At 39.4% G+C, this 26,696-nt stretch overlaps 1 protein-coding gene across 1 annotated transcript in view; it reads right to left on the reverse strand.

The window, feature by feature from the left end:
- The window catches only part of pola1 (polymerase (DNA directed), alpha 1), a 54,484-nt gene that overhangs the window by 11,017 nt on the left and 16,771 nt on the right, over positions 1-26,696 (reverse strand). Inside the window, exons 27-35 of the mRNA XM_051882058.1 lie at positions 22,295-22,327; positions 22,098-22,190; positions 21,725-21,930; positions 21,439-21,571; positions 21,121-21,252; positions 20,866-21,040; positions 19,368-19,549; positions 13,270-13,401; positions 5,166-5,282 (exon numbers count right to left, since the gene is read on the reverse strand). Coding sequence (XP_051738018.1) covers positions 5,166-5,282; positions 13,270-13,401; positions 19,368-19,549; positions 20,866-21,040; positions 21,121-21,252; positions 21,439-21,571; positions 21,725-21,930; positions 22,098-22,190; positions 22,295-22,327 — 1,203 coding nt within the window. The remainder of the gene's footprint in view (positions 1-5,165; positions 5,283-13,269; positions 13,402-19,367; positions 19,550-20,865; positions 21,041-21,120; positions 21,253-21,438; positions 21,572-21,724; positions 21,931-22,097; positions 22,191-22,294; positions 22,328-26,696) is intronic.

Below are 26,696 nucleotides of genomic sequence, written 5' to 3' on the forward strand. Positions count from 1 at the left end.
AGTTTAAATAAGCACAGTGAAGCCAGCCACAATTAAACTAATATGGTTTATTACAAAAATTAAGGTAATCTCCAGGAAGAGGAGAATTTTACACTGATTTTACATTGAAGTTGGCCAGTTTTGAAGGCCTGAAATGTAGTACCACCCAGCAATCCCATCCAAAACACATAAAATATTATTTAGACTGCACTGTATTTTAAAAAAAAAAATGTATATATAAAAAAATGACGATGTAATATTTTAATAAAACTAGTGCTGTCAATCGATTAAAAAAAAAACTCGATTAATCAATCTGTGATTAATCGCAACTAAGCGATTAAGTTATTATATGTTTTTAATATATTTTATAAATGTAATAATTTCACAGTTAATCTCCAAATTAAAACATAAAGACAGTATATTTTAAACACTTGTTTAATGGCATCTTTTTATAATGAAGGCCAGTATCACTGATACTAATACTGCTGCTGATGTCTCTATGAAATAGATTTTTCCCCCAATTTTAAACATGAATTATAGCCATTCAACATTACAGTGTAAGTGAAAGCTATATAATTTTTTACATTGATTAGGCTTCAAAAATATGACTTTTAATTTAAGTGAACTTCAACAATCCTCACATAAACCCATAATAAATGTCATATTTACCTGTGCCCTTCCTACCTGTCTAACAGATAGGAAAAATACAGAAAGTGAATAGTTACCAAACAGTCTGCACTGCATAATTTATAGCCTAAATTAAATATAGATTAATGATTATTAAAGCTACAAAAGTTCTTTAGCCAAGAGCAGTGAGTACTTTTCTCTGTTACCTTTGTTCTTTGATTATCTTCAATGACAGACAGCAATGGTTGCTGTCCCTTTAAGAGCTGCCGCTGCTGCACATGAGGCGGATCTCACTTTCTCATAACTCTTTACTTTCGTTTAAGACTTTATTTAACTCATTTAAGGCTGCTCTAATGAGGATACTCAACAAAACGTATATTTTTGGCATTATTGCGCGTGTTATTGTTTGTTCAAGCGTGACCGAGAAATCCATTCTGGTGCGCCGTCCACGCGCACGATACTGATGCACGTCTTTCTGTGCGTCGTGTGTGTGTGTGTGTGTGTGAGACAGGACATTCACAGACAGCACGTTCTCTTTTGGCGCACTTAAATGTTTTAAAAGCATTGCGCGAATAAGAGCGTGATCGTATATATTGTAATGCTAGCCAAAGGATGATGGAAAAAAACGGACGCTGCGTTAATAAAACATATTGATAATTAGAGATGCACCGATACCAAATTTCTCCACCGATAGCCGATTATTCAGAGTGATATCTGCCGATACCGATACTTTGGGGGTTCTGCCTTTTATACGTTTTTTTTAATTAACAATAATTTCATTATAATTAATCATATTTTTAATGATTATATTTTGAAAAAAAAAAATGCAAATAAAAACTTTATTCTCTCCATTTGATCAACTTTTTTTCCAGAGTAACTGGTATCAGTTATAAACCAACACATTACTCAAATTAATATTAACACATTAACTAAATTCTGAAGATTAAATTAATATTTCCTAACTTTCTGAATGTTATTAATTCATATAATTACTAATAATATTGAACATCAAACTGGTTTCTTAGCATTTTCTTTACACAAAGCACATAGTCGATAGCCGATTGTGTAAAAATTTGCTTTTATCGGCCGATACAGATTATTGGCCGATATATCGGTGCATCTATTTATATTATTTATAAAAATATATAATATAATATTGTAAAAATATATACTTTGAGTATTAAATTGCAGTTTTTGCTGTAGCACCAAAAAAACAAAAACAATTTCTACTGACTATTTTGTTATCATGAAACCTTAGCGGCGAGAGCCATTTGGCATTGTTTTTAAAAAAAACTGTGACAGACTTTATCAGTAGTAGATTATTCCACAAACATTCAAGAACTGCCTATTATAAAAAGTAAAACAATTACTTTAACATTCAAAGCTCTTTACCAATTCTTTACTGATATGGCAGTGCTGATTATTCCTTTGCATATTCAATATAATCAAAAAAAAAGAAAACAAAAACCAATTAGGTAAAATCATACTGATGTAGTTTAGTACTATGTGTTATTGTCCCAGGGAAAATGAAAGGCTGAAGCGTAATGAGATTGGTGCGGCTCAATCAGGGAAAGCTGGAGAATCACCTGTGTTAATTACAGCTGTGGAGACAGGTAGTGTTTGTCATATATTCTCCACTGTCACAGACAAAGACAAACACACACGCTCAGTCAAACCCCGAGTTTGGAGTCACAGAACCTGTGAAACTGTCTGATTGGCTGAAAACAGCTAGCATACTCCCCACCTTCTCTCCTGACAAAAGCAGGAAACGGTGTTTGGTTTGTAAATTCGGCTGTAATTACCGTTAGCCATGTGTCTAACTGCCAGAGGCGCGCAGGTCGAGCGAGAGAATAAAAGACATTGGGGAGGGAGAGAAAGAGAGATAGAGAGAGAGAGAGAGAGAGAGACGTTCAGCTCTGAAATTACCTCTTTCATAATAGTTTGTTTTGATAAGGCAGCGTGTGTGGATCTGATGAACAACTGTTGCTGTCAATTTGATTAGCCATTATACTTTTATGTTAATTGCTGTTATTGGGTCACAGTCTTTCTGTGTCACCATAGAATCAGAGCGATGTGGGTGCCGGAGGAGTTTAGCAAGGGCTCTCTCCTCAGCACAACGGCTTTTAATTGCCCTCTACAGCTTCCGATGAGCCCAGCAGCTGTTGACCCATAATGCACTGGCTGGTCAACAGCCGTGCCTGTCGATTCAGCAATGCGGCCATAATGGAGCTCCTATAATCAGAGCCAGGTCACCATGTGCTCGCGAACGCACTCCGCTCGGCGAAGGAGATCGTGGACGAAAACCGCAGTCCAAGAAATAAGTGGACAGACATGCGAGGCAGGGCCAGGACGAGCTTCACAGCTGTGCTGACAGGTGTCAAAAGGGGTGTGACCAAGGCACCGTCAAACGTTATTGAATTTAAACCCCCCCACCCTGCAAACAGAGGCCCCTCCCTTATGCAGCTTTGCTCGGCTCAATGCTTTGTTCCTGTACTGACACCATTTCAATTTTCTCCACAAATCTGCAGCATTTTCGGCCTGAGTGACTGGGGAGCAAACCAGCTGTGAAATTGCCTCTCTCCTGAGACCCCCGCCTCATCCCCCCCTCCTTGATAGAGACGTGGCAGCCAGTGCCGTACCACCAAACCTTTGGTACAGCCCAAACACAGCCTGCCGGAAGAGCTGGATGGAGTGTCAAGAGTTAGGCCTTATACTACTACAAAGGGGTGTAAAAATAAAGTAGTTATGTTTAAAGACACTCAAAGAAGATCATTGGCTAAACTTGCGATGGGGATCATTTAAAGGAGATTGAAGTGATTTAGCTCCTTATGGTCACAGTGCTTATATGTAAAGATGTATAATGTCCCCTGAGCCAAGCAGCAGAGAAAATGGCTACTTTCAATTCGCACAGATCTGTGCAGCTGCAAAAGAGAGGACAGGAAAAAAGAAAAATCTCCAAACAGTTTTAATGAGGCTTAACAAAAAAAAGCTCCAATCTGAGTTAATTTTAACGGGCTGAGCTGGAAAAGGAAGGCGATCGGCATCACAAGGTTTCATAACGAGTCAATATATGTAAATCTTTACAAGGCAAACACAGTGGGAAACAAAGACATTTAACTGAAGCGCCAGTTGATGTCTCCACTTTTTGTGCACATAATTTCTCCCCATTGAAAGGTATAATTGCCTGCTATTTGAAGATATTCATGCTCAATTTTTGAAATTAATTTCAATTGGGGGGAAATGTAGAAATGTCAGCTCCCGTGAAAGGGATTTGATTTCAATTATCCTTGCTCAAAGGACTGTGATTTCCAAATACACTTAAGCAAAATTATGACAAGAATTTTTGTTCCCAGAAATTCAGTGTTTAAAGAGCGATTAGACGATAAATGGACTGGCTTTGAATTGAAGTGAATGCGCCGGTTACCATCTGAAAGGCACTCAATTATCCCTGATTGCTCCTGTTATAATGTATCAAATAGAGATACCTGCTATTGCTGTAATTTGTGTGAAAATTAACATGCTGCAATTTCCACTAGAGGGAAAAAAAGGAAGCCCTAATGGGTGCCTGAACGTACATCAATAAAATGGAGAGGGAGAGAGAGAGAGAGAGACAGCGGGTGGGGGTGGTTGGAGAGATCTACAAGCGAGGGAAAAAGAAAAACGGAGAGAGAGAGAGCACCGGTGTAAAGAAAAAGAGAGAGAGCAGGGGGAAAAAAAATTTAATTTACTGAAAATATTATAAATTGCACCTGTGTACAACTCCTTCAAATTACCGGCCAATCAGCCGAGGGTGCCTATTACGCATCCATTTAATCTGGATACAATGGTAGTCAATGTCTCTGTGTCCGTGGAGACACCAGAGGAGACGCATTGCTGTCAGCCGAGCTGTAAAGCCCAGAACGACAGAGGGACGGTAGAGGGGTGAGGAAGTTAATGTTTTATTCAGCCGGCAGTTTAAACTGCCATCTCACCAGGCAGAGCGGAGGACAGCTAAGTGGCTATGGTGACAAGAGAAATTGTCCTTTTGGGTTTCAACCTGTCGCCACAGAACTAGACGCAGAAATAAAGCACAAGGAGGAAGAAAGAATTGGGGGGGTGGGGAGAGATGTGTCCATACTGGACAAAAATGATAAGGAAGACGGACAGGGACAAAGATAGACACTAATTTTTGGAAGGGACATCCCAAACTGTGTCTTTGAACCAGGAGAAGACGCTCTTGAAGTGATCACAAGATGAAGTAAGAGTGAAACACCCCACATACACGTCTTTTAGCAGTGAGTCCAAGGCCAAGTACATCTGGAGGCCGGTTCTAATCAGAGGTAGCTTGTTAAGGCAGGAAGCAAACGGACATGTCAGATGCGTCAGACAGGTCTGGTAATATATAACGGTTAGAAATACAGGTGATGGACGAGGAAAAAAAAAAAAAAAAAAAAACTACACGGAATAAAAGGGAATAAAAGGCCTGGGTCAAGGCAGGGAGAAGTTTCACAGGCTCCACAGCACCACCATCTGGACAAAATGACTGAGTTTGTATTAAAAATAAAAAGTGTGTGCAGTACCTCAGGCCTCAGCGTGGATCTAAGACAGGCTGGACAGATCGGTCCGGACCTCGAGAAGGCAATGGGCAGCCGTCGGGTTCGGTTCCGGCAGGCCTGGTCCTCACATAGCAGCCAACCCTGTGTATAGAGAGAAAGAAAACAATTTAAAAAGCTGATCGGCACAGAGTTGCTGCGACCCCCAGGAGACAGGTCGCTGGTGCTTTTGCCTGTGGTGGGGCAGTGTGAGGCCTCAGCCTGCAGCAGATGCAGCTGCCCCCCGCCAACACTGCCTTTCCTGCCCCTGTTATTAGAGCGGGGGCCAGGGGGTAATATGGGTAATGCCCTGCTAATGATGGTGCACTAAATAAACCCCTAGTATCAGAGAAGCACCTGTCCCTGAAGCATTACCACCACCTCCCTACTATAGACTAAAGGAGGCTGAAAAAGAGAGAGAAAGAAGGTGATAAAAACAGAAATAGGAAAATAGGGTCTGGTAAAATACACTAAAGAAAGAATATATTACATATAAAAACTAAAATAAGATATACACTACCATTCAAAAGGTTAAGATCTTTTTTGGAGATAAAGAACTTTTATTCACCAAGGATGCATTAAATTCATCATAAATGACAGTAAATACATTTATAATGTTACAAAGGATTTATTTTTTTATATTTATATTTTGTATTATATTTATATGCGGAATCCTGAAAAAAAAATAGATCATAGTTTCTGCAAAAAAATTAAGCAGCACAGCTGTTTTCAATATTGATAATAATAAAAAGTTTTTTGAGCAGCAAATCAGCATATTGGAATGATTTCTGAAGGATCATGTGACACTGAAGACTGGAGTAATGATGCTGAAAATTCAGCTTTGCAATCACAGGAATAAATTACATTTTAAAATATATTAAAATAGAAAACACTTATTTTTAATTGTAGTAATATTACTGTTTTTACTGTATTTTTCATCAAATAAATGCAGCCTTGGTGAGCATAAGAGAACATTTAATTAAAAAAAACCTTATCAACCCCAAACTTTTGAACCATTGGGTTATATTAAATATAACACTTTTAAAGTCCACTTTTTGACAACATTCGTAAATAAGAAAAACAAAAAATTATACAAGAAAATCTTTCCTTCTTGTAACTTACTTGAAAGAGCAAAACTGAAAAGATGAAAACTGAGAGAATGAAAGAATGAGGGCCAAAGAACAGTCACACACAGTTATAAGTGGTTTAATTTGCTTCTATTTCCTGAGCAATGAGCATCTCTGGATGGTTTTTTACAGCTTATTGCCCCTGTTGTATCTAGAGATGAGTCTTGTCATCCCACCTGTGCCATCAAACATGTTTGGACTACCTGGGTTACTGTTCAGACCTCACAGTATTATCGGAATCAACAGGTTGTTTTAATTCCTCAATTAATCTCATCTGGGTGGCGTTTTGTACGGATGTTATTTGGGTAATTAGCAGTAAGCCCTGGGGCTGAGGGGAACCCAGAGTGTGTAATTGAATCCGAACATATGTGAGCTGTTTGGCTTTCATTTTGAAGGGAGCGTCGGTGTTATCACCCCTCTGTTTGCCGTAACAGATCTTTTGTGCTTCTGGAGGCCCAAGACTAAACCAACATTTCAGTTCCCATGGGCTTAGCAAAAGACAGGAACACACACACAGGCCAACTGAAAAACACAAAAGTATGTCATTGTTTTCAAACACAAAATTCAGCAGGGACAGCCTTTTGAGACTTTGTCCTATGTACAGTGGTCTGATTTGATGGAAAAGGGTAGGATGGAAACTTTTTGCCATTTCACCTGATTGGTGACCGAGATTTCTTAATTCTAAATTCATGACCCTCAGAGAGGTTTGTGGTCGCATTGGGATTGCACATGTACAGACTTTTGAAGTCTTTTTTTTCTCTCCTCCTTGGGCACAAGAATAAAAACACTGTGGTGGTGGTGGTGAAACAGTGTTATCAGTGTCAGTGCATGCCATACAAATTATAGGGGTATAATGATGCACTTGTTTTCTTGATGCATTGATTAAATCATGCAGATTTATAAGTATCAATCTTAAAATAAGACTTTTAATATATGTGGGTTGGTATTGGTCTCTTATGCTCACCAAGGCAGCATTTATTCCATCAAAAATACAGTAAAAACAAATTGTAAAGAACAGCATCTCCTCACAGCAGATCATTTTTGTGAGAGAGGGATTCCTGCCCCTGTTTTGACTCCTTTACACATTTCATAAGCTCTTCACAAGTTCTCAGCTGGTCAAAATACCATCATATGTAGGCTATGCACATACAACAAGCGCATTTAACCCAGCACACAGCATTGTTTTGGATGTTCGGGAAGTTCCATCTTGAAATATACATCATAAAAGCCGATGGATCAGGTTGTGAATGTATCCCTATGCCTTTAGGTTCGGTGTTAAAAATGCCAATGTGAATGCTAAGCAAACCAGGACTAAATTTATGGTCCGGACCAAACGAACCAAGCAAATCAAACTACAAGCGTGAACACATCCCGAGACGCTGCCACTGCTAGGCCTTTCATATTCACCTCTCAAGGCGTGTCTTTTGCATAATCAAAATGTGATTATCAGCTGCTTTCGATCAGTGGCCGATCTTTTGGAATTAGAAAAATATAATATGCGCTGTTGCATTCTCAATATTTAGTGACTTAGCCTCAGATAGAGGATATGTTTATTCGCTTTTACAAGCAGGTATTGTTCATTACCACGGTAAGGCTGCACGATTTATCGCACGATTTATCGCACGATACGAAAAACAACATTGAACTTAAACACGATTAACGCTTAAATGCGATTCTTAGTGTGATTATGAAATCCCAAAGGCTGCAATTATTTTTTTTTATGCGCAGCTTGTCAATGAAATATGGCTCCAAATGCTAATCCATCTAAAGCACTGCGAGTTTGAGTCGCTTATAATGTACATTTGAAAAAGCAACACGCATCAAACATCTTTCCAGACATGAGAAGCATTTATTAACATCTTGTCCAACAAAAGACAACATTTAATAATGTTTACTCCAAACTCACTTCATAACGACAGTTGAGCATCCTTCTGTGAGATGATGTGGCTTCTTACACAGAATAAGGAAGTTGTGTGTTTATTATCATGTTTAATCAATCAAAGCTTTTCAATTTTCTGTTTATTCAGCTATAGCAATATGACGCATTTTATCGTCTTCTGCGGCAGGGCATATTTGGAGTTTCTGCGCAAGTAAATGCTTCTTAAGATGGAGAAGCATTTACTACTGATCACAGAGCCGTACAGCTCTGACAAGCTGCGCATGAAACAATCACAGCCTTTGCCAAATCGCGTGCGGTTTAATCGCGACAAATTATACAGCCCTATACCATGAAGCTTTGTCCCCCACTGCAAGCCTGTGCGCTCTCTAAACTGTCTGGGTGCTGCACTGCTCTTTGTTTTGTCAGCATCACATTATTAACAGACTTTTAGAATATTGATTTTTGAAATTTATGAATTGATTCGAATCGCGATTCATATGTGAATCGATTTTTCCCCCCACCCCTATTATCCTATGCTAAACTAAATCAAAACTGGCCTGCATGTGTCTGAGCTGTGCATGTTTAGAACAATCTAAGAGTCTTCACATATTAGATGAATCATTAACATTTTATAAACTAGAAACCACACATCCAGATGAAATACTTTAAATCAGGTGACAAAAACACAACCTGCTTATTTTATAGGCAGACTCTGTTTGCATCTTTATTGTAACCAAGAAATGGAGGATGGGGGAAAAAAAGAAGAAAATCAGGGAGCAAAAGAGAGAAAAAACATCTAATTGAAACACTAAGAGCTCGCTCTGTGAGAGAGAGAGGCAGGATAAAGCTTCATAATTGCATAATTATACCAGTCGATACCTGACACTGCGAATACAGCCACTTCTGCAGCCGTCAAATGAGTTCCACATAATTTAACCAAACACTGGGCAAAGACTGGGGCCCACAGATCAGTGCAAGCTACCGGAAAAACGTTCTCGCTCTCCTCCTTTCTTTCTCCATTTCACAATTTCACCGTCGCATCTATACCTGTAGGTCTTTTTCTACAGCGGTTTCACCCAGAATATTTCAGTTCACCTCTGACTACAATCAGAACTTAGCACTTAAGGTTTCATATCTGTGTCAAGTTTGTAAGAAGATGTGTTGTTTCTAAACCTTTTTGAATGAGAAATGCAACTCGTGCAACTGCTTCCACCTCATGCTGGAAAGCAAATTAGATTTTTGACAGTTTCCAAAGAAAATGATGCAAAATATGCCATAGGGTGGCTGCAAAGGCGTCCAGTCCATAAGGCTGCACAATTGATCGGAATAAAACCGAAATCACAAAATAGTTTAGTCAATTTAATTAAATATATGCACTGCTTGTTTCAGAGTGAAGCGCAGTGTGTTCTTTTACATGTGAGCAGCTCATGATCTGGTATTTTCAGTGTATCAGAGCGACTCTATGCATGCAATCAGACGGCAAATACAGTCAGTCACAGGCGATCCACGCTCTAATCCAGAAGGGGGCATGGGCGGTAATGCAACGCTGTTTGCTAACTGCCACAACAGGAATATGCGAATGACGTGAATGACTTGAGCGCTTGAAAACAGAGTCCACTAGCTGTCTTTCTGCGCTCATGGACAAAGGAGAATACTTTGAAAGGCTCGCGCACTAAACTGTGAGCGAAACGCGGAAATTTGAGAATAGGAGGGTTGGACTTTAAATATAGTTTAAGTGGAGCAAATTGTAACATTCCTAATGCACAAGTTTTATGTTTCATTATTCTATTTTATTTGAATTGTTAGAATATAGAATTCATATGTGAATCGATTCCCCCCCTCCCACCCCTAACAGTTATGGTCGTCCTAATTTCTGTGCTTTTAAACCATTGAACTTTTATTTTGGTGGATGGAGACCTAAACATTGATGATGTTTTGTTGACAACAACAAATTTATAAACTATTCTCATTACGAATTTAGGAAGATGGTTGGCGCATGTTGTAATGAGAAGCTCTTAGAAACTGGCTGCTGTCAACAAAGGTGAAGCTGTGGTTCTCTTTTTGATGGCTTAACGTTTGAAAGAAATTAATACATAAATATTAGTATTGTAATTTTTCAGTTGTATTGTAAAATAAAAGTTGTTATATTATTTTTTCTCAAATACTCATTTTATTTTACAGTGAAATAATACAACAGTAATATTTCTTATTTTGACAATTTTATTAAATAATAATAACAACAACAACAACAACAACTACTACTAATATTATTACTAGACAAATTGTACAACCCTTCAAAATAACGAACCTGGAGAGGGAGAGAGAGAGATAAGAAAAAAAATAAAAAAATAAAAAAATAAAAATCCCTAAATAAATAGCGAATAAATAAATAAATAAATAAATAAATAGTTACCCCAAATCATACAGCCCTACTGATCCCTAGTTATGGCAAATGCAAGCCTTCAGGAATATCTTCAGGTTTAAAGTGAAACTCATAGAAGTATAAAGATTTGTGTACTTAACCCACACAATGAGTTATTCACATTTGTAGCTTAAACTATGCTGGATGAATTGCACGCCAAAATGTAATAATAAAAAACAAAAACAAACAAAACAAAACAAAAAAAAAAAACTGCTAAATGAAGGAATTTTGCCATCCAAACACCCAGAAACCCACCAGCCCCATGAACACGCACACAACCCCTCTCTGATGCCCTTAATCCAGAGCCGCTTTTAGCCCCCAAAAAAAGCTGCGATTACAGGCGGCTTGGAGCAAAAAAGCCCCCAAGACAACAGCCTCTCACAGGCTTTGTGCCTCAGTAATCAACAGCTGTACATTCACACAGTGGCTGCGGAGACCGAGAGCGGCTGAATGGACGCAAATGCGTCCATTTTGTACATCTCTGCTTTAATCAAGCCTTTTCTATTCAGCAATCTGACCTTTTGTTCAAAACAGGATTATCACCTTTTTTTATTTCTTTATTTCGGTCACCCCCCCCCCCCCCCCCCCCCCCCCCCCCCCCCCCCCCCCAACCACCACCATCATCACATCCCCAAGCCAGTTACCAAAGGGTGAAGCACATGACGAACATAATTGCAATAATTTGTTAAACGCCATGGCAACCCACATTAGAATGGGGTAAATACGGGGGGTGCCACTTCGTGCCACGCTCTCATTTTGCAGAAGACGCCAGGAGTCAGAACGGATGACAAGGAAGGAGAGAAGTGGGGGGGGGATGAAGAAAGGGGAAAGGGAGGGAGACGAGAGGAAAGCATATTTGCTTTGTCTCTAAAGGGTGGTTTTATTGGTAATGGTGGTGGGCTGAAGGTGGAGGTGGCAGTGATTTCTTTCATGATTAATGCCTCGCTGGTGTTCCGTAGGAAACTCTACAAACACCGCTGACTTCCAATCTGTAACCATGTAAGCCGCGAGTCCTCCCTCATCCAGGCAGGCTTTCTCCCTCTATCTCTGCGAACAAACAACTCTATTTGAGCTCTCCCCTCAGCTGAAAGGAATCCTTAATTACACAATATCAGCCTCTTCATTGCTCCTAGTGTGGGAGGGGATGGCTGAGCTGTGTCCACTGAAGCCGGGCCTGGGCAAGGAGGGGGGCCGCATTCACTACCAGCAGCTGTTTCACACATACTGACAAAAGAGACTACAGGCACCGTCCCAGCGAGGGAGGTGGCTACATTCAGGCCGCTAATTGATTTTTCTGCACGGCACTGTGGGAGAATATACCCCCACAACTTTCAAGTCGGATTCACAAGTTTGCGGCATTCCAGAACTTCCCTTAGTTCCAGAACCTGGCTTGCTCGTCCCGATTGGACGCGACGTGCAGTGATTACGCCTGTCAATCAAAACCCTCAGCTGGGAAATTAGATACACAGACATATGCGTACTCTTAACGTAGGTCCAATATCTGCACACTTGCCACATCACCAGGGCCTGTATTTCTGCCATGCCGCGAAGACACTGTGAGTGCGCACAAAATTAAACCCATTTGTGAAGAAGCGGGAGGGGGCAGTAGCTGTTTCGAACAATGCTCAGAGGCGAAAAAGCCACTTCTAAAATTCAATAAAGACAGGAAATAAACAAACAGCATGAGGAAGGTGAGCTCAAATTAACCCCTGTAAGTTGCTCACCGAGTGCCCAGGTGGTCAAATGTGAATGTAGCACAGATTATTGCCATCAAGATCAAGTACTCAACTACTGTAGTTAAGGTGAGAATGAAGCCACTCTGACAAGGAACTTGATAATGAGCACCTGTAACGTTACTGTATAAAACATGGTTTACAAGGGAGACACACTGGACACATGAACACAGAGCTTCTGAAAAAGCAAACATTTTTTGTCTTTTACAGAGAGTAGATGTTTGGTGAATTTGCAAAAGAATTTAGATCAATAAGAAGAGGACTCAAAGTAAAAAAAAAAAAAAAAACTAATTAAAAAGTTGCTGGATGGTTTTGGAGATAATGGTTTATTTTAACATTCTGACTTAATTAGAAATATGCTGGTAATTATTTTAAGTATTGGATCTATTTTTAGACAGATGTCAAAAGACAATTAATAATAATAATAATAAATATTATTATTACTATTATCCACATAAATAATTTGTATTTTTACACTGTGGTATTAACAGATAATCTAGTGATAATTTAAAAACAAATGATTCTGAATATCATAATTGGTAATCAGAAATAGTATTATTATCATCTGTGTTAATATTAATAAGCAATACTATTATTAATAATGGTATAATTCAAGTTAATAATAATATAATATAGATTTTAAATTATTAATATTTTTAACATCATAGTTCAGTGATAATGTAGTTGTTACTGTTAAAAATAATCAAAATTATTCTGAATATCAAAATTGGTCATTAAAAAAAAAAAAATCAATTTGGATCTGTGCACATTTTGTGGGAATTTTCAACACTGATTTGCAACACTCTTGGTGCAAACAGGCCTTTTAAAGTTACACGACTCCTTATTATGCAACACCATATTCACTACACCTGCAGCGGCCAATCTGGAACACATGGGCGGACCATTACAAGAAGCATTTATTAATACTCACACTGTAGTATCTCCTGATGTGGCGGCGAATGTCCAATTGCAGTTTGTTGCTAATTTTGATGGGATAGTCCATCGGGCTGCCCCCACAGGGGATGTGGCAGCAATTCTTCAGGCTGGGCTGTAAGGTGCTCCCCTGGAAACAAACAAATTCACTTTTAACACAGCATTTGATCACGATACACAAGCCCACACACACAAAAAAACAACATAATCAGGGCATTTATCCTGTTGACTGGCATTGCCCAAAGAAGCTTTTAAAGGCTATTAGATTTGACCTATTAGACATTCAAACATACTAAAAGTATAATGTCGGTGCCCCCACACCAAGGCTCTAGGGTATCCAGGTAGGAAAAGAAACATGCGCGAGTAAAAATGGCACTGCATTAAGCTTTCAGCTATGTATCTGGGTGACAGCAAGTAACAAATGCCATACTGCGTAGATGATTTGCAAGCTTTGCCAGCTTTTCTACAACTAAAAGGCCCCAGACCTCCCATTGAGTAACAGTGGCAACAATTGTAGTTAAACAGTGGATAAAAACTACTATAGCCTGATATTTCTTCAATCTAACCTCACATGGGCACTAGCAGAGCTGCTTATGGTGCTCATTATGCCTCAAATAAACTGAAAGACCAAGTGTGTGTGTGTGTGCGGCTAATGCTTCAGCACACTTGCTCGAGCCCACCGTCTCACACAAACACATCACTCTTGCTTTTATGGCACGGTGGTGGTGAAGCGGTAGTCACTGCGAGCCATTAGCGTTTTTATGATCTTTGCATCTTTCACTGAGCGCCACTTTAAGGGAGAATTGTGCGTCTATGCAAATATAGTCTCTAGTATCGTCTGTTTGCATTCCTGTTGTCCTCCTCCCTCTCTCTGTGACCGGCTCTGATAAGAGAACGATCTGCAGTGTCTATGAGTCAAGGCTGTTGCTTCAAGCCTTCCTTTCATCTGCGCCCTCCCTATAACTAGAGATCTGCTATAACCCTGTACTCCTAATTATTAGATACCTTATCAGGTGAATACGGGAGTATATGTAACAAGCCCATTAATTCATCAACAACATACACGTGGTACCACATGCATGACAGTGTACACTGGATGTAGATATTTGTAAAAACGACTATATAGCTTAGTCAGGTTAGACGCAATGTTGAATTTGAAAATAAGGCTTTGATGGGATTAGGGTTGCGCGGTATACCGGTACTGGAAAAATATCGGTATCTCATAATTCGAACGGTACAATATCATGACTTTGCTCATTTTGGTACGCGATACTCTGCTGTTCACCGCTATGTGGCAGTGCGTTATCTGAACTGATGCGAAATCAGCAAATATGACAACACAGAGGAAATGATAATCTAAACAATTTTGCTGATGATATAAAATTAGAGAATAACATGAATATCAATATAATGTTAATGCTTCCGTGTGTATTTGTGTTAAGCGCTCTGTGAAGAGCAGAGTTTGCAGTGTTGAGCATTGTAGCCAATCACAGACATACCTGTTGAGCATTTGAACGTATTGGCCAATCAGAGGTGTTTAAGTTAGTCAGAAGCCGCTCACCGATATAGGGATGCACCGATACCATTTTTTAAGGACCGAGTACGAGTACCGATACTTTTTTTCTAGTACTCGCCGATAACGATGCCTATACATTTATTAATTTCTCTCTCTTTTCTTTTTTTTTTTTTGGTGATGTTGCAGTTTTCCAAGCACAACACAGTGAGACTAATTAAAGTAGGACAACTTTATTATTACTCTATTAAAAAAAAGCAATCATTTTTATGTGCTTGCAAAAATTTCACAGTGTCCAATAACAACAATTTTATATATATAACAATACAACAAATACTATAGAGATACAAATTAAATAAACTTGTTTTTCAGATACAGTAGGTTTATTTACCATGTATACGTTTATTTACCATATTTTGTTGTTTTATTAACATTACTAACAAATATAGGCTACGGTCCCTCTAAGACCGAATCCATGGATACTGACACATATCCTGTTTTCACCTAAATGTTTACGTCCACTTAAGCCATAACCGACTGTATTTACGTGAGATACTCCACACAATGGACATTTTGACAACTATGTGTGCATCTGACCATTCAGGCTCAAGGAGAACTGATTGTGTGCTGTCTGAGAGAACTGGGATCGCGCGCAAGAAAGAGAGAGAGCACGTGCTTCTGGTCTGTGTCATTCAGCACGATTCCGCCTATCCCACCTTCACTAATCGATAACGAATTGTGATTGAAAGCATGCAGTTCGCAATGTGTGGGTTGTCATCATTAATTTGAAGTATTTCCACACCTCTGAGGCTGACATTGTTTCTGCTGCTGCTGTCGGTGTCTCTGTGCACGGAAAATTCTGTCAGTTAACGTCACGTGAGGTATCGGTCTTTGGTATTGGGGGTATTTTTAAGAGTACGAGTACATGAGCTTGGTATCGGTGCATCCCTAGTGTAATATGCTACTTTTTGTAGGAAGATTGCACTTTTTATATAATTCAATAATTGTAATTCAATAATAGTTCAACAATGTACAACAAATACTATTTTAATTGTATTTACTGAGTATGGAGCACTGAGCAGTGCTATTTATGTTGTTCATGTATTTATGCTTGAAAAGAAGCAACACATTTGTTACTGCAGAGTCTCATGCAGTGTTCTTAAAATTATTTCCAATTCAGTTACCTTTTGAGGCTGGTTATTTGTCACCTATGAAATCAATTTAGTATCAGTACCGAGGTATTAGATTCTGGTATCGTACCTAAGCCAAAATTGTGGTATCGAGCCAACCCTAGATGGGATGCATGTATAGTCTGTTCAAAAGGCTTAGTGTTTCCTGCACTTCTATTCTGGAGTGTCGCCATGTTGCCGATGAATCTGCAGCACTATGGCAAAATATTTGTAAGCTAGCATACAGTGCTGCCCAATTTGTAAACAAAGCACTTAGTTGTGGTTCTTTGCAATGAATCAGTTCAACTGACTGAATCAGTCTGACAACTCAATACCTCACTGAATTGGCCAAGACGACCAATTTGCTCTCTGAACCGCTGGTTATGACCCAATCGAACATAGCAGAGAAATGTTAAAATACTGTAATATGAAAACAAAAAACAATATTAATAACTAAAAAAAAAAAAAAAAACTAACAACGTTAATTAAATTATTATTAATTGTAACTGCGGTTAAAGACACCTATAACAGAGTGTCAAAGTTTTATTTTAATGGTTTTCTAATAATTAACTAAATAAATAAAAAAATAGTTTCTTCATAATTTTCAAAACGTCAAATTATGTTATGGTTTTCAGTAATATAATTTGAAAACTTAATCCAAGATCAGTATACGCTGTTCTTCATAAAAAAAATTTAAAAAAAGGAGGATTGATCCTAATTGAGATGTCCTTTTTGGCAAAACATAAATAAAATAAATTATTTTTAGCAAGTTTAGTTGCACTGCAAATATTGAATCCTGTAGGAAACACACACAGGTTCGTTTTGCTATCAAAGTGAGGACATTCCATAGGCGTAATGGTTTTTATACTGTACAAACTGTACATTCTATCCCCCTACACTACCCCTATTAATAAAACATTTAGTATGTTTTAAAGCTATTTTAAATATGAGGACTCATGAAATGTCCTCATATTTTATGTTTATGTCGTAATACCAGTGTAAAACCTATGTCATTATACAAATTTGTGTCCCCATAAATCACAAAAACACGCGCACACAGACACAAACAATGAAACCATGTTTCCTAAAAACATACGGTGGAAAACAAAACAAGACAAACCAAAAACCAAAACAAGTACAACCTATTGATCAGTCTGTACCATAATCATAGACTTGTTTTCATTGATGTTAATTTAAATATGGCTTCTACCATGATTGTAATGACCATATAAGTTATAGTGTACATACAGTGGGTACGGAAAGTATTCAGACCCCCTTAAATTTTTCACTCTTTGTTATATTGTAGCCATTTGCTAAAATCATTTAAGTTCATTTTTTTTCCTCATTAATGTACACACAGCACCCCATATTGACAGAAAAACACAGAATTGTTGACATTTTTGCAGATTTATCAAAAAAGAAAAACTGAAATATCACATGGTCCTAAGTATTCAGACCCTTTGCTCAGTATTTAGTAGAAGCACCCTTTTGATCTAATACAGCCATGAGTCTTTTTGGGAAAGATGCAACAAGTTTTTCACACCTGGATTTGGGGATCCTCTGCCATTCCTCCTTGCAGATCCTCTCCAGTTCTGTCAGGTTGGATGGTAAACTTTGGTGGAAAGCCATTTTTAGGTCTCTCCAGAGATGCTCAATTGGGTTTAAGTCAGGGCTCTGGCTGGGCCATTCAAGAACAGTCACGGAGTTGTTGTGAAGCCACTCCTTCGTTATTTTAGCTGTGTGCTTAGGGTCATTGTCTTGTTGGAAGGTAAACCTTCGGCCCAGTCTGAGGTCCTGAGCACTCTGGAGAAGGTTTTCATCAAGGATATCCCTGTACTTGGCCGCATTCATCTTTCCCTCGATTGCAACCAGTCGTCCTGTCCCTGCAGCTGAAAAACACCCCCACAGCATGATGCTGCCACCACCATGCTTCACTGTTGGGACTGTATTGGACAGGTGAGGAGCAGTGCCTGGTTTTCTCCACACATACCGCTTAGAATTAAGGCCAAAAAGTTCTATCTTGGTCTCATCAGACCAGAGAATCTTATTTCTCACCATCTTGGAGTCCTTCAGGTGTTTTTTCATGTGTCTTGCACTGAGGAGAGGCTTCCGTCAGGCCACTCTGCCATAAAGCCCCGACTGGTGGAGGGCTGCAGTGATGGTTGACTTTCTACAACTTTCTCCCATCTCCCGACTGCATCTCTGGAGCTCAGCCACAGTGATCTTTGGGTTCTTCTTTACCTCTCTCACCAAGGCTCTTCTCCCCCGATAGCTCAGTTTGGCCGGACGGCCAGCTCTAGGAAGGGTTCTGGTCGTCCCAAACGTCTTCCATTTAAGGATTATGGAGGCCACTGTGCTCTTAGGAACCTTAAGTGCAGCAGAAATTTTTTTGTAACCTTGGCCAGATCTGTGCCTTGCCACAATTCTGTCTCTGAGCTCTTCAGGCAGTTCCTTTGACCTCATGATTCTCATTTGCTCTGACATGCACTGTGAGCTGTAAGGTCTTATATAGACAGGTGTGTGGCTTTCCTAATCAAGTCCAGTCAGTATAATCAAACACAGCTGGACTCAAATGAAGGTGTAGAACCATCTCAAGGATGATCAGAAGAAATGGACAGCACCTGAGTTAAATATATGAGTGTCACAGCAAAGGGTCTGAATACTTAGGACCATGTGATATTTCAGTGTTTCTTTTTTAATAAATCTGCAAAAATGTCAACAATTCTGTGTTTTTCTGTCAATGTGGGATGCTGTGTGTACATTAATGAGGAAAAAAAAAATGAACTTAAATGATTTTAGCAAATGGCTGCAATATAACAAAGAGTGAAAAATTTAAGGGGGTCTGAATACTTTCCGTACCCACTGTAAATGCCAAACAGTTTTTCCAAGAATTCTGAGCCTTCCCTGGCCTGCAGAGTGCAAAATCTCCAAACAACTAGGAGGACAGAGATCAGCCCTGTGGAGGGGTCAATGTCACTTTTTATGAGTCTTGGACAAGAGAAAGCTGTGCATGAGCATGTGTGTGGACCCTTAATTAGCGGCAGATTACACATGCTCCTCTAGCCCCCGCTGACCTCGGCCTGAGTATGACGGACATCCTGTGTACTGAAGAGCTCCAGGAATACACCCTGACAAAACCGCTCTCTCCCCCCCTGCACAGCTCTGCCAAGCCTCTATAAATAAAGTGTGTGGCTCTGAAATTAATAGGCCGGTAAAAGCCTGAAGCAGAGGAAGTAATCACCTGCACCACTCAAATTTATTGTTACCTGTCATTACACAATATTTAACAGGAAGTTGAGGTAGGACGCAATTCAACGATGAGAAATGCATGAATCGAGATGGACTGGTTGGCATTTTGCTGACTGATAAGATCAGGTCTGTTAATGGACGTGAATATGAGAGCTGATAACTCACCGTCCCTTCAAACACATTGTCGTAGATGTTTTCGGTACCACAGTCTGGGCAAGTGAAAGTAAACCTCTCGCAATCGCGGTAACGCTCTTCATCAGTGAGCTGGGCCGGAGCACCAAGAAAATTGTCCCCTTCGTCCTCACGTTGCTGCTGCTGTTGGGCTCGGAAGTGACTTGGGTCGAGTCCTGGACAAGCAGGTCAAAAAAAAAAAAAAAATAATAATAATAATAATAATAATAATGCTGTAAACACCTTTTTAAAAGGCACTAAATACAAATTCAAAAAAGTCAGCAATGAAAGTTTTGATATGTTCTAGGTTTAAATAAACTTCCTGTGTTGGTGATAATGCTGTGCAGACTCGGACTTCCCCACAGTTATATTTATGGACAGTGGAAAGACAGTGATAGAAAGAGAGGTAAAGGGAAAGCCTGAAAGAGGAGAGAGGGACAGGAAGAAAGAGAAGATGGCACAGCTACAGAAGGCAAGAGGAGAGAGACTAGCAAACGATAAGAATAAACTGGAAACATAATAAGGGAAAAAAGGAGGGGTAGAGAAAGCACAGCTATCCGATTTTTCCCAGGCAGCTGAGATCATCAAATCATTAAGAGACAGCAGCTGAATCTCCATTTAATCCCCCCAGGTGACACCGAACACTACTAGAGCATGGAAAAACAGTCTACGTCCCCCTGGGTAATTTGGCTAAGTGAATAAATGAGCACATAAGTAAGTGTTGACTATGAGACTTCGGGGATTAGCCGGCGTCTCTGAGGATCCAAGCCCGCTGACGCCCGAGTGCTGCTGCCATCTACAGGCAAACGTGCGGCATGTCACACATCCGCGGCCAAGGGAACGGAGTGGTGCGTGAACTATAGTTAGGAATGGACACAGAATGTAGTGTGTATTGTGAGGCAATTTTGCCTGACTACATGAGAAGCAGTTGACCAAGGTATTCTGGGAGCAAACGTGACATAAATGTGTTGCTAATTGTTAAGTAATCAAGTACACCAGCTACTGGGTTCTGGTGACATCGTGAATAGATTGAATTAGTGTCTGAGTTTTGGACCTAACGGCAGGATACCAAACAACCAGGGTCGGTTGTCATGGAGACAGAGCGGCAGGGTTCATACACTTTTTAAAGAAACTGAATTTCCATCTGGGGGGGTTAATGGAAGCTCAGCTGCTAGGCAAAAGAAAACAAAATGTATACTTGATATTTTTAAAATATTATTAAATAACATGTTTACAATCTACCTAAAAAATTAAAAGTTTTTAACTACTTAAAATGTCAGTTAAAATATGTTCAGATGTAATATTTTTTTATTAAATAAAAGAAAAAAAGTCAAATTAAAATAAATACAATTAAAAAATGAATTAAATTAAAACAAAATAAATAAATAAATGGAGTACATGATGCTCTTCGTAGGGGGAAAAAAGGGAACTGATCCTAATTCACATGGCTTTTTTGGCAAAATATAATGAACACTAGTCCAGAAAGTCTCACCTAGCCAAGTAGCAATGAGCACTGCATCAATGCCTTCGATAGGCTCACAGATTCGGCCCACCACAGGGTGCACCTGCTGGGACAGGTAGTACTGTGTGTCCAGGCTGAGTCCCGGCTGTTTCTGGAGCTGTTCCAAGGCATACGCCCTCTGACTGGCTGCCAGGTTTGAACCATCCTAACAGGCAGCGGGAGAAGGTTAGTGTGGGTTTACTGCCAATTTATAGAGTCAGAGATACAAATACACTGGATGCTCACCTGACAGATGACATAAGAAACCGTGTCACCCGCTTTAACCTTCTTCCCACCCTGGGAGTTGATCCAGAGGGCAACATGGACGTGGGGGAGGCTCTTCTTGTCAGGGTAGTCCTGAGGTTCCTTTGTAAGGGACTGAAAGGAAAAAAACAACTTATTCCCTTGAACACACTACATGAGCAGTCAAAAGTGTGAGCACCCATGAAATGATGTTCTCATTATCTTAAAAACTATTTATTTTTTTGAATTTTGTACAATTCTTTAAATTGTTTGAACTCCCCTCATTTTAAATGATTTTTTATTGTTTCTAATTCAGTGTACCTTGTGTATCTCAAACATGTTGAGTGGGATACTGCCATTGGCCACCTTCTCTCCAACCTCAATCAGATGTTTCTGAATGTTCTCTACGATGGTGTCACGGTTCTGGTCTGACAGAATCTGACCAATCACATAACTAGATGAAAGGGGAAAAAAAAAAAAAAAAAATCAAGTAAACCACAACCATATTACAAAAGAATATACAGTGGACTAAGAATACTACTACTACTACATTACTGTCTTTATAAAGGACTGATGGGGCTAATGATCTGTAGTTCAGTGCACTGACTTGCCACACTCCTTGGCCAGGTCACACCAGTCTCTACGCACAATGTCCAGGCCTTTGAGCTCTTGTTTGGTGGTGTATTTGCCATCTGCCTGTGGCTCAACCATCAGTGCTGCATATTTCTTCTTCTTCAGCAGCAGAAGAGACTTAAACACGCCATCGATGTCAATCTCCAGGAGTTTATAGAGTTTATTCACCTCGCTTTTCACCTACACAGACACATTTATTAGATTGGTGCTGGTTGCAGAATGGCTGGTTTAATTCTCTCCTGATTGTCAGCGACGTCTCAATCACTAGTGTCAGACTCATTCATGCTTTAAAGATCCGACACAGCATTTTTCTATGAGATGTGCAGAAAACCCCTTCCCAAACTTACCTTGTTTCCCAATTTAAAGACCTCCTCCAGGTTGGTACTGTTGGTGTTAATCATGATGGAGTCGGTATCCCCGTATATGACCTCCAGATTCATCTGAGGGAGAACCGTAAACCGTCAAACCCACGCACGGCTTACAAATAACAAACGCGGCAAGTGCCGCTTAATTATTACTGTAACATACACTAATCATGACTCACCCTCTGCACCATTTCTTTGGTGTGCATCAAAATCTGCGGGAGACAAAAGACCGCATGTCACTCGGGAAACACAATAAACACTAAACACAGCAAGCGGAGAACAATATCAATTTCAAATCGGTCAAACTGGAACGTCAAACAAACCCACTCACTTTGGTGAATATACATCTATCAGCAAGAAATACTACGAAAAAAAGTGCACATGCGTAAACTCCAACACACGAACATGAGGATTCGCACACATGCAAAACACACAAAGAATTTAATTAGCAAATCTATTCAGCAATTCAACATTTATCAAAGGGGGAGAGAAAAAGCCTCTGTGATTTGCTTCTAAATGGAGGATAATTGGCTAAGAGGTCTATTAGCTGCACTGAAATGAGGCTCCAAACCCACACACCAGCAGAGTCATTATAAGGCCTAATAGTCTTAATCACCACTGGACTACATGACGAGAGAGAGAGAGAGAGAGAGAGAGAGAGAGAGAGAGAGAGAGAGAGAGAGAGAGAGAGAGAGAGAGAGAGAGAGAGAGAGAGAGAGAGAGAGAGAGAGAGAGAGAGAGAGAGAGAGAGAGAGAGAGAGAGAGAGAGAGAGAGCGTGTGTGTGTGTGAATGAGGGGTGGGGGGGGGGTTGTCCAGCTGCAGAGAGAGACCCATGTAAACCACAGCTGTCAGAGAAAAATAAAGAGGCAGACAAAAGGAAAAATTGAAGGACAGAAAGAGGGAATGGAGTGCAAGGAAAAAAGAATACATATTAAGCAAAAGAAAAAATAAACAGAGGCTAAAAAGGGAAAAAGAGATGTGGCTTAGTGGTTAAAGTCATGGTGCTCTTTTGGGAAATACAGGTTCGAACCCCAATTTAACTCCCATTGACTGTACTTACAAGTAATTTTTAATAAAATCCATATTGAAGCTTAAATAGAGGTTTACAATTACTGAAACAGTCCTGTAATTAAATTAACTATACAACAGTTCAAAAGTTGATTTTTTTTAATGTTTCTGAAAGAAGTCTGTTATGCTAATCACGGCTGCATTTATTTGAACAAAATACAGTAAAAGTAATATTGTGATTGTAATTTTTTTCTCACTGATTGCAAAGCTGATTTTTCAGCAGCCATTAATCCAGTCTTCCGTGTGATCCTTCACAAATCATTCAAAATGTTTCTTATTATCAATGTTGAAAACAGCTGCACGGTTTAATATTTTTGTGGAAAGTGGGGTATCTTTATTCAGGATTCTCTGATGAATGGCAAGTTCAAAAGAATAGCATTTATTTGAAATATGAATGACTTAAAATAAATCAAAAATAATAATAATAATAATAATAATAATAATAACAATAATCAAAATGTATGTTGCAATGTCTCCTAACATCAATAGTTACTTCTACACGTTTTGGATATGTACAAATAAAAATTAATATTCAATAATAGTGTGTATTCCAATTAAGGATTTAATGTAACACATATTTTAAAGATACACAGGCATATACCTGATGTCATATTTGGAATTCTCAAAACTGGAATTTTGGCTTACATAAAACATTTATAATTAGAATATGACCAAATTTATAAAAAGAATATTCCTTTACATGAAAATACCTTTAACTTTCACATTCTTTCCTGTCACCTCTTTACTTTCGAACTGAATCAAATTGGAGAGGCCCCAAAAAGTATAAAAGAAAGGAGACAAACCGATCCTACAAACCCACTGCAGAGAGTGACAGGTAGACAGAGAGACTGTACATATCTGAAGTGTCATAATAACAGTGACTGTTTACTCAGGGTGTCCAGCCTTAAACATACACCGCACAGCCGCTGTGCCGGCATGCAGGGTGACCTCTATGGGAGAGAGACTCGGACAGGTGGGGGGGGTCGGTAGGGGAATAAGGGGCGCTAATCTGAGGCCTCAAAGAGACAGGGACACACTGCAGCCTGTCAACAGCAATCGAGCAAGACACTAGGATTCATGCCCCCCAGCACACACACACATCGTAGCCAAACCCAAGCCCCCAGAGGGACAAGGACGAGGCTATTTCAGAACATGGGAAGCTCCACTCCTTGAAACTGGAGCAGGACTTAAGCATGCTTTATGAGGTGTAACATGCCTCCCAGAGGGAAGTAGGAGGTCAGGTCTGAGTAATAACAAAATAGCTGTCGGCATTAACGAACATAGCCAAGGTCACCCCAAAACACACAAACACGCACCTAATTAAGCAGGATTAAACATCTCTTTTGTGCGGTTTGTTGTTGGTGTCTCTTCCGTTTTCTCAAAACTAGTGTTGTCACTTGGTACCGGCATTTCCCCCTAGCATTTTGAACGCTCAAAATCATCACATTTTTAAAAATTAAAACTTCGATCTTGTTGGAACTTTTGATAACACCACTCAAAACTGGTTCACTTGATTAAAACTAGAATTGTCAAGTGAAAAAATGCAAGTACCTGCCAGTGCAAAAGTCACTGCCAAGGTGTTGCCATGTGGATGCTAAGGTGTTTTGAACAATTTTAAGGGTGTTTTGGGTGGCTGATTCTTTGCCAAGAGAGACCATATTTGAAGGTGCCGTTGCATAAGCGACACTTCTGTGAAATTATGCAGCCAAAAAAGATCGACTGTCCAGTGTCAATAGTGTAGTGATTCATGAAGTACAGCTCACACAGACGTCACTTCCAAACCAAGCAGTTTATGTTGGAAAATTCAGCAAATTTGCATGAATTCTTAACTTTAGCGCACTGAATTTATATATTAAAAAAAAATAATAAAATAAAATAAATAAATAAATAAATTTCTCGATTTTAATCGATTCTCATTTTGAAGAACGGATATCGGTTCTTAAATCCCAAGAATCGATCTTTCAGTCCATGCTGGAACTTTAACGCACCTGAACTTTGTAGCACGTCTCCCATCCAATAAATCGCAATAAGCTTTATGTTTTGTTACTTCTGATATGAAGCTTTCAAAATCTTGTCAATTTTATAAGGAAATTCCAACAATAAAGACTGTTTTGGCACTCTTTAATGTTGAACGACAGAACATATAGCGCCTTCATTTCAAGCGAAGTGGCAGCAGTTATTCGGATTAATACTTAGTGCTAAGGGTTTGTTCAAATCCCTAACCTCAAGTATGAGCAACATTTGCAAAATTTGAACCACTAATAAAGCACGATACAACTAGGTGAACTCTAGGTGGCATCACAAAGACTTCACAGAAGGCTGAGATGGCTGTAGTCATCAGACTCTGTTCCGCACCCGGCTCTCCAGCGGTACCCTTAGAGCCCACACATAAATTGCTACACCATCTGTCTGTGTGTGTGAGAGTGTTTCTGACCTTGAGCAGGTGTGAGTTTACTTCACAGGGAGCCATAAAGTTACAGCCACTTAGCAATGCAACTGAACACTACATAGTTTATTTAGCTCAACTGTTAACGCTGACACAGTCAGATATTAACTAAGAGTTCTAAAAAGGAGAAGAGGTATAGTTAGACCAGCAAAAAGAAAAGAAAAAAATGAAAGAAAAGAGGCTACAGTGATGAGTTAGCTCATGTTTGTATAGGTCTCCATGGCCACTGTACTGTATTCCGGTGTATTAGGACAACAGAACAGGTTGGGGGGGGGGTTTGGGAACATGCAGCTGAAAGACAAGTCATTTGACTATGCTTCAGAAATAAGAGCGGGGACAGCTCATCTTAAAACGCATGCCAACCAACACATCTGAGAGTAAACATACAGAAGGCACAGAGCCCCAGTCCAGCGACTGTTCGGTCTACATCCTGCCAGCAAAACACAGTTACAGTCAAACAAAAAACACATTTTCCAATTGCATCAACACATCTCTGAAACCCCAACACATGAAAATAAAGCCACTCAACAGTTTTAAAAGATAAATGATACTTATTTACATACTATATTAAAACAATATTATATTTTAAAATCTGAGTCAAAAATCTAATTCAGTCTTTACGCTGATTAAATAAAAGAATCAATTTTAAAAAAAAATAAATAAAAAAATAAAAATAAAAAAAATCATACGGACCCCAAACTTCTGAACAATAGTGAATTTGTTTTTATGTGCTAGTGTTGGCAAAAGTACAGACTTCGATATCAAGTCGGTACTGAAAATTTAAAAATATTTAGCGTTTAGCGGATTCGTAAACACCACTGATTGGCCATTGTGTTCACATGCTCACCATATATGTCTGTGATTGGCTACATTGATCAACGCACGGGAGCGTTTAAAAGCACACGGAAAGCTTGCCTGTGTATCTGGTGTAAGTGCTCGGTAATGAGCGTCATTGAAGTCTATTTACAACATGTTTTTGAAGCGTTGGTCATTGTAGCCAATCACAGACATATCTGATGTGCGCGTGAACGCAATGACCAATCAGAGGTGTTTATGAATCCGCTCA

Source organism: Ctenopharyngodon idella, chromosome 23 (assembly GCF_019924925.1).
Source record: "Ctenopharyngodon idella isolate HZGC_01 chromosome 23, HZGC01, whole genome shotgun sequence".
NCBI classification, from domain to species: Eukaryota; Metazoa; Chordata; class Actinopteri; order Cypriniformes; family Xenocyprididae; genus Ctenopharyngodon; species Ctenopharyngodon idella.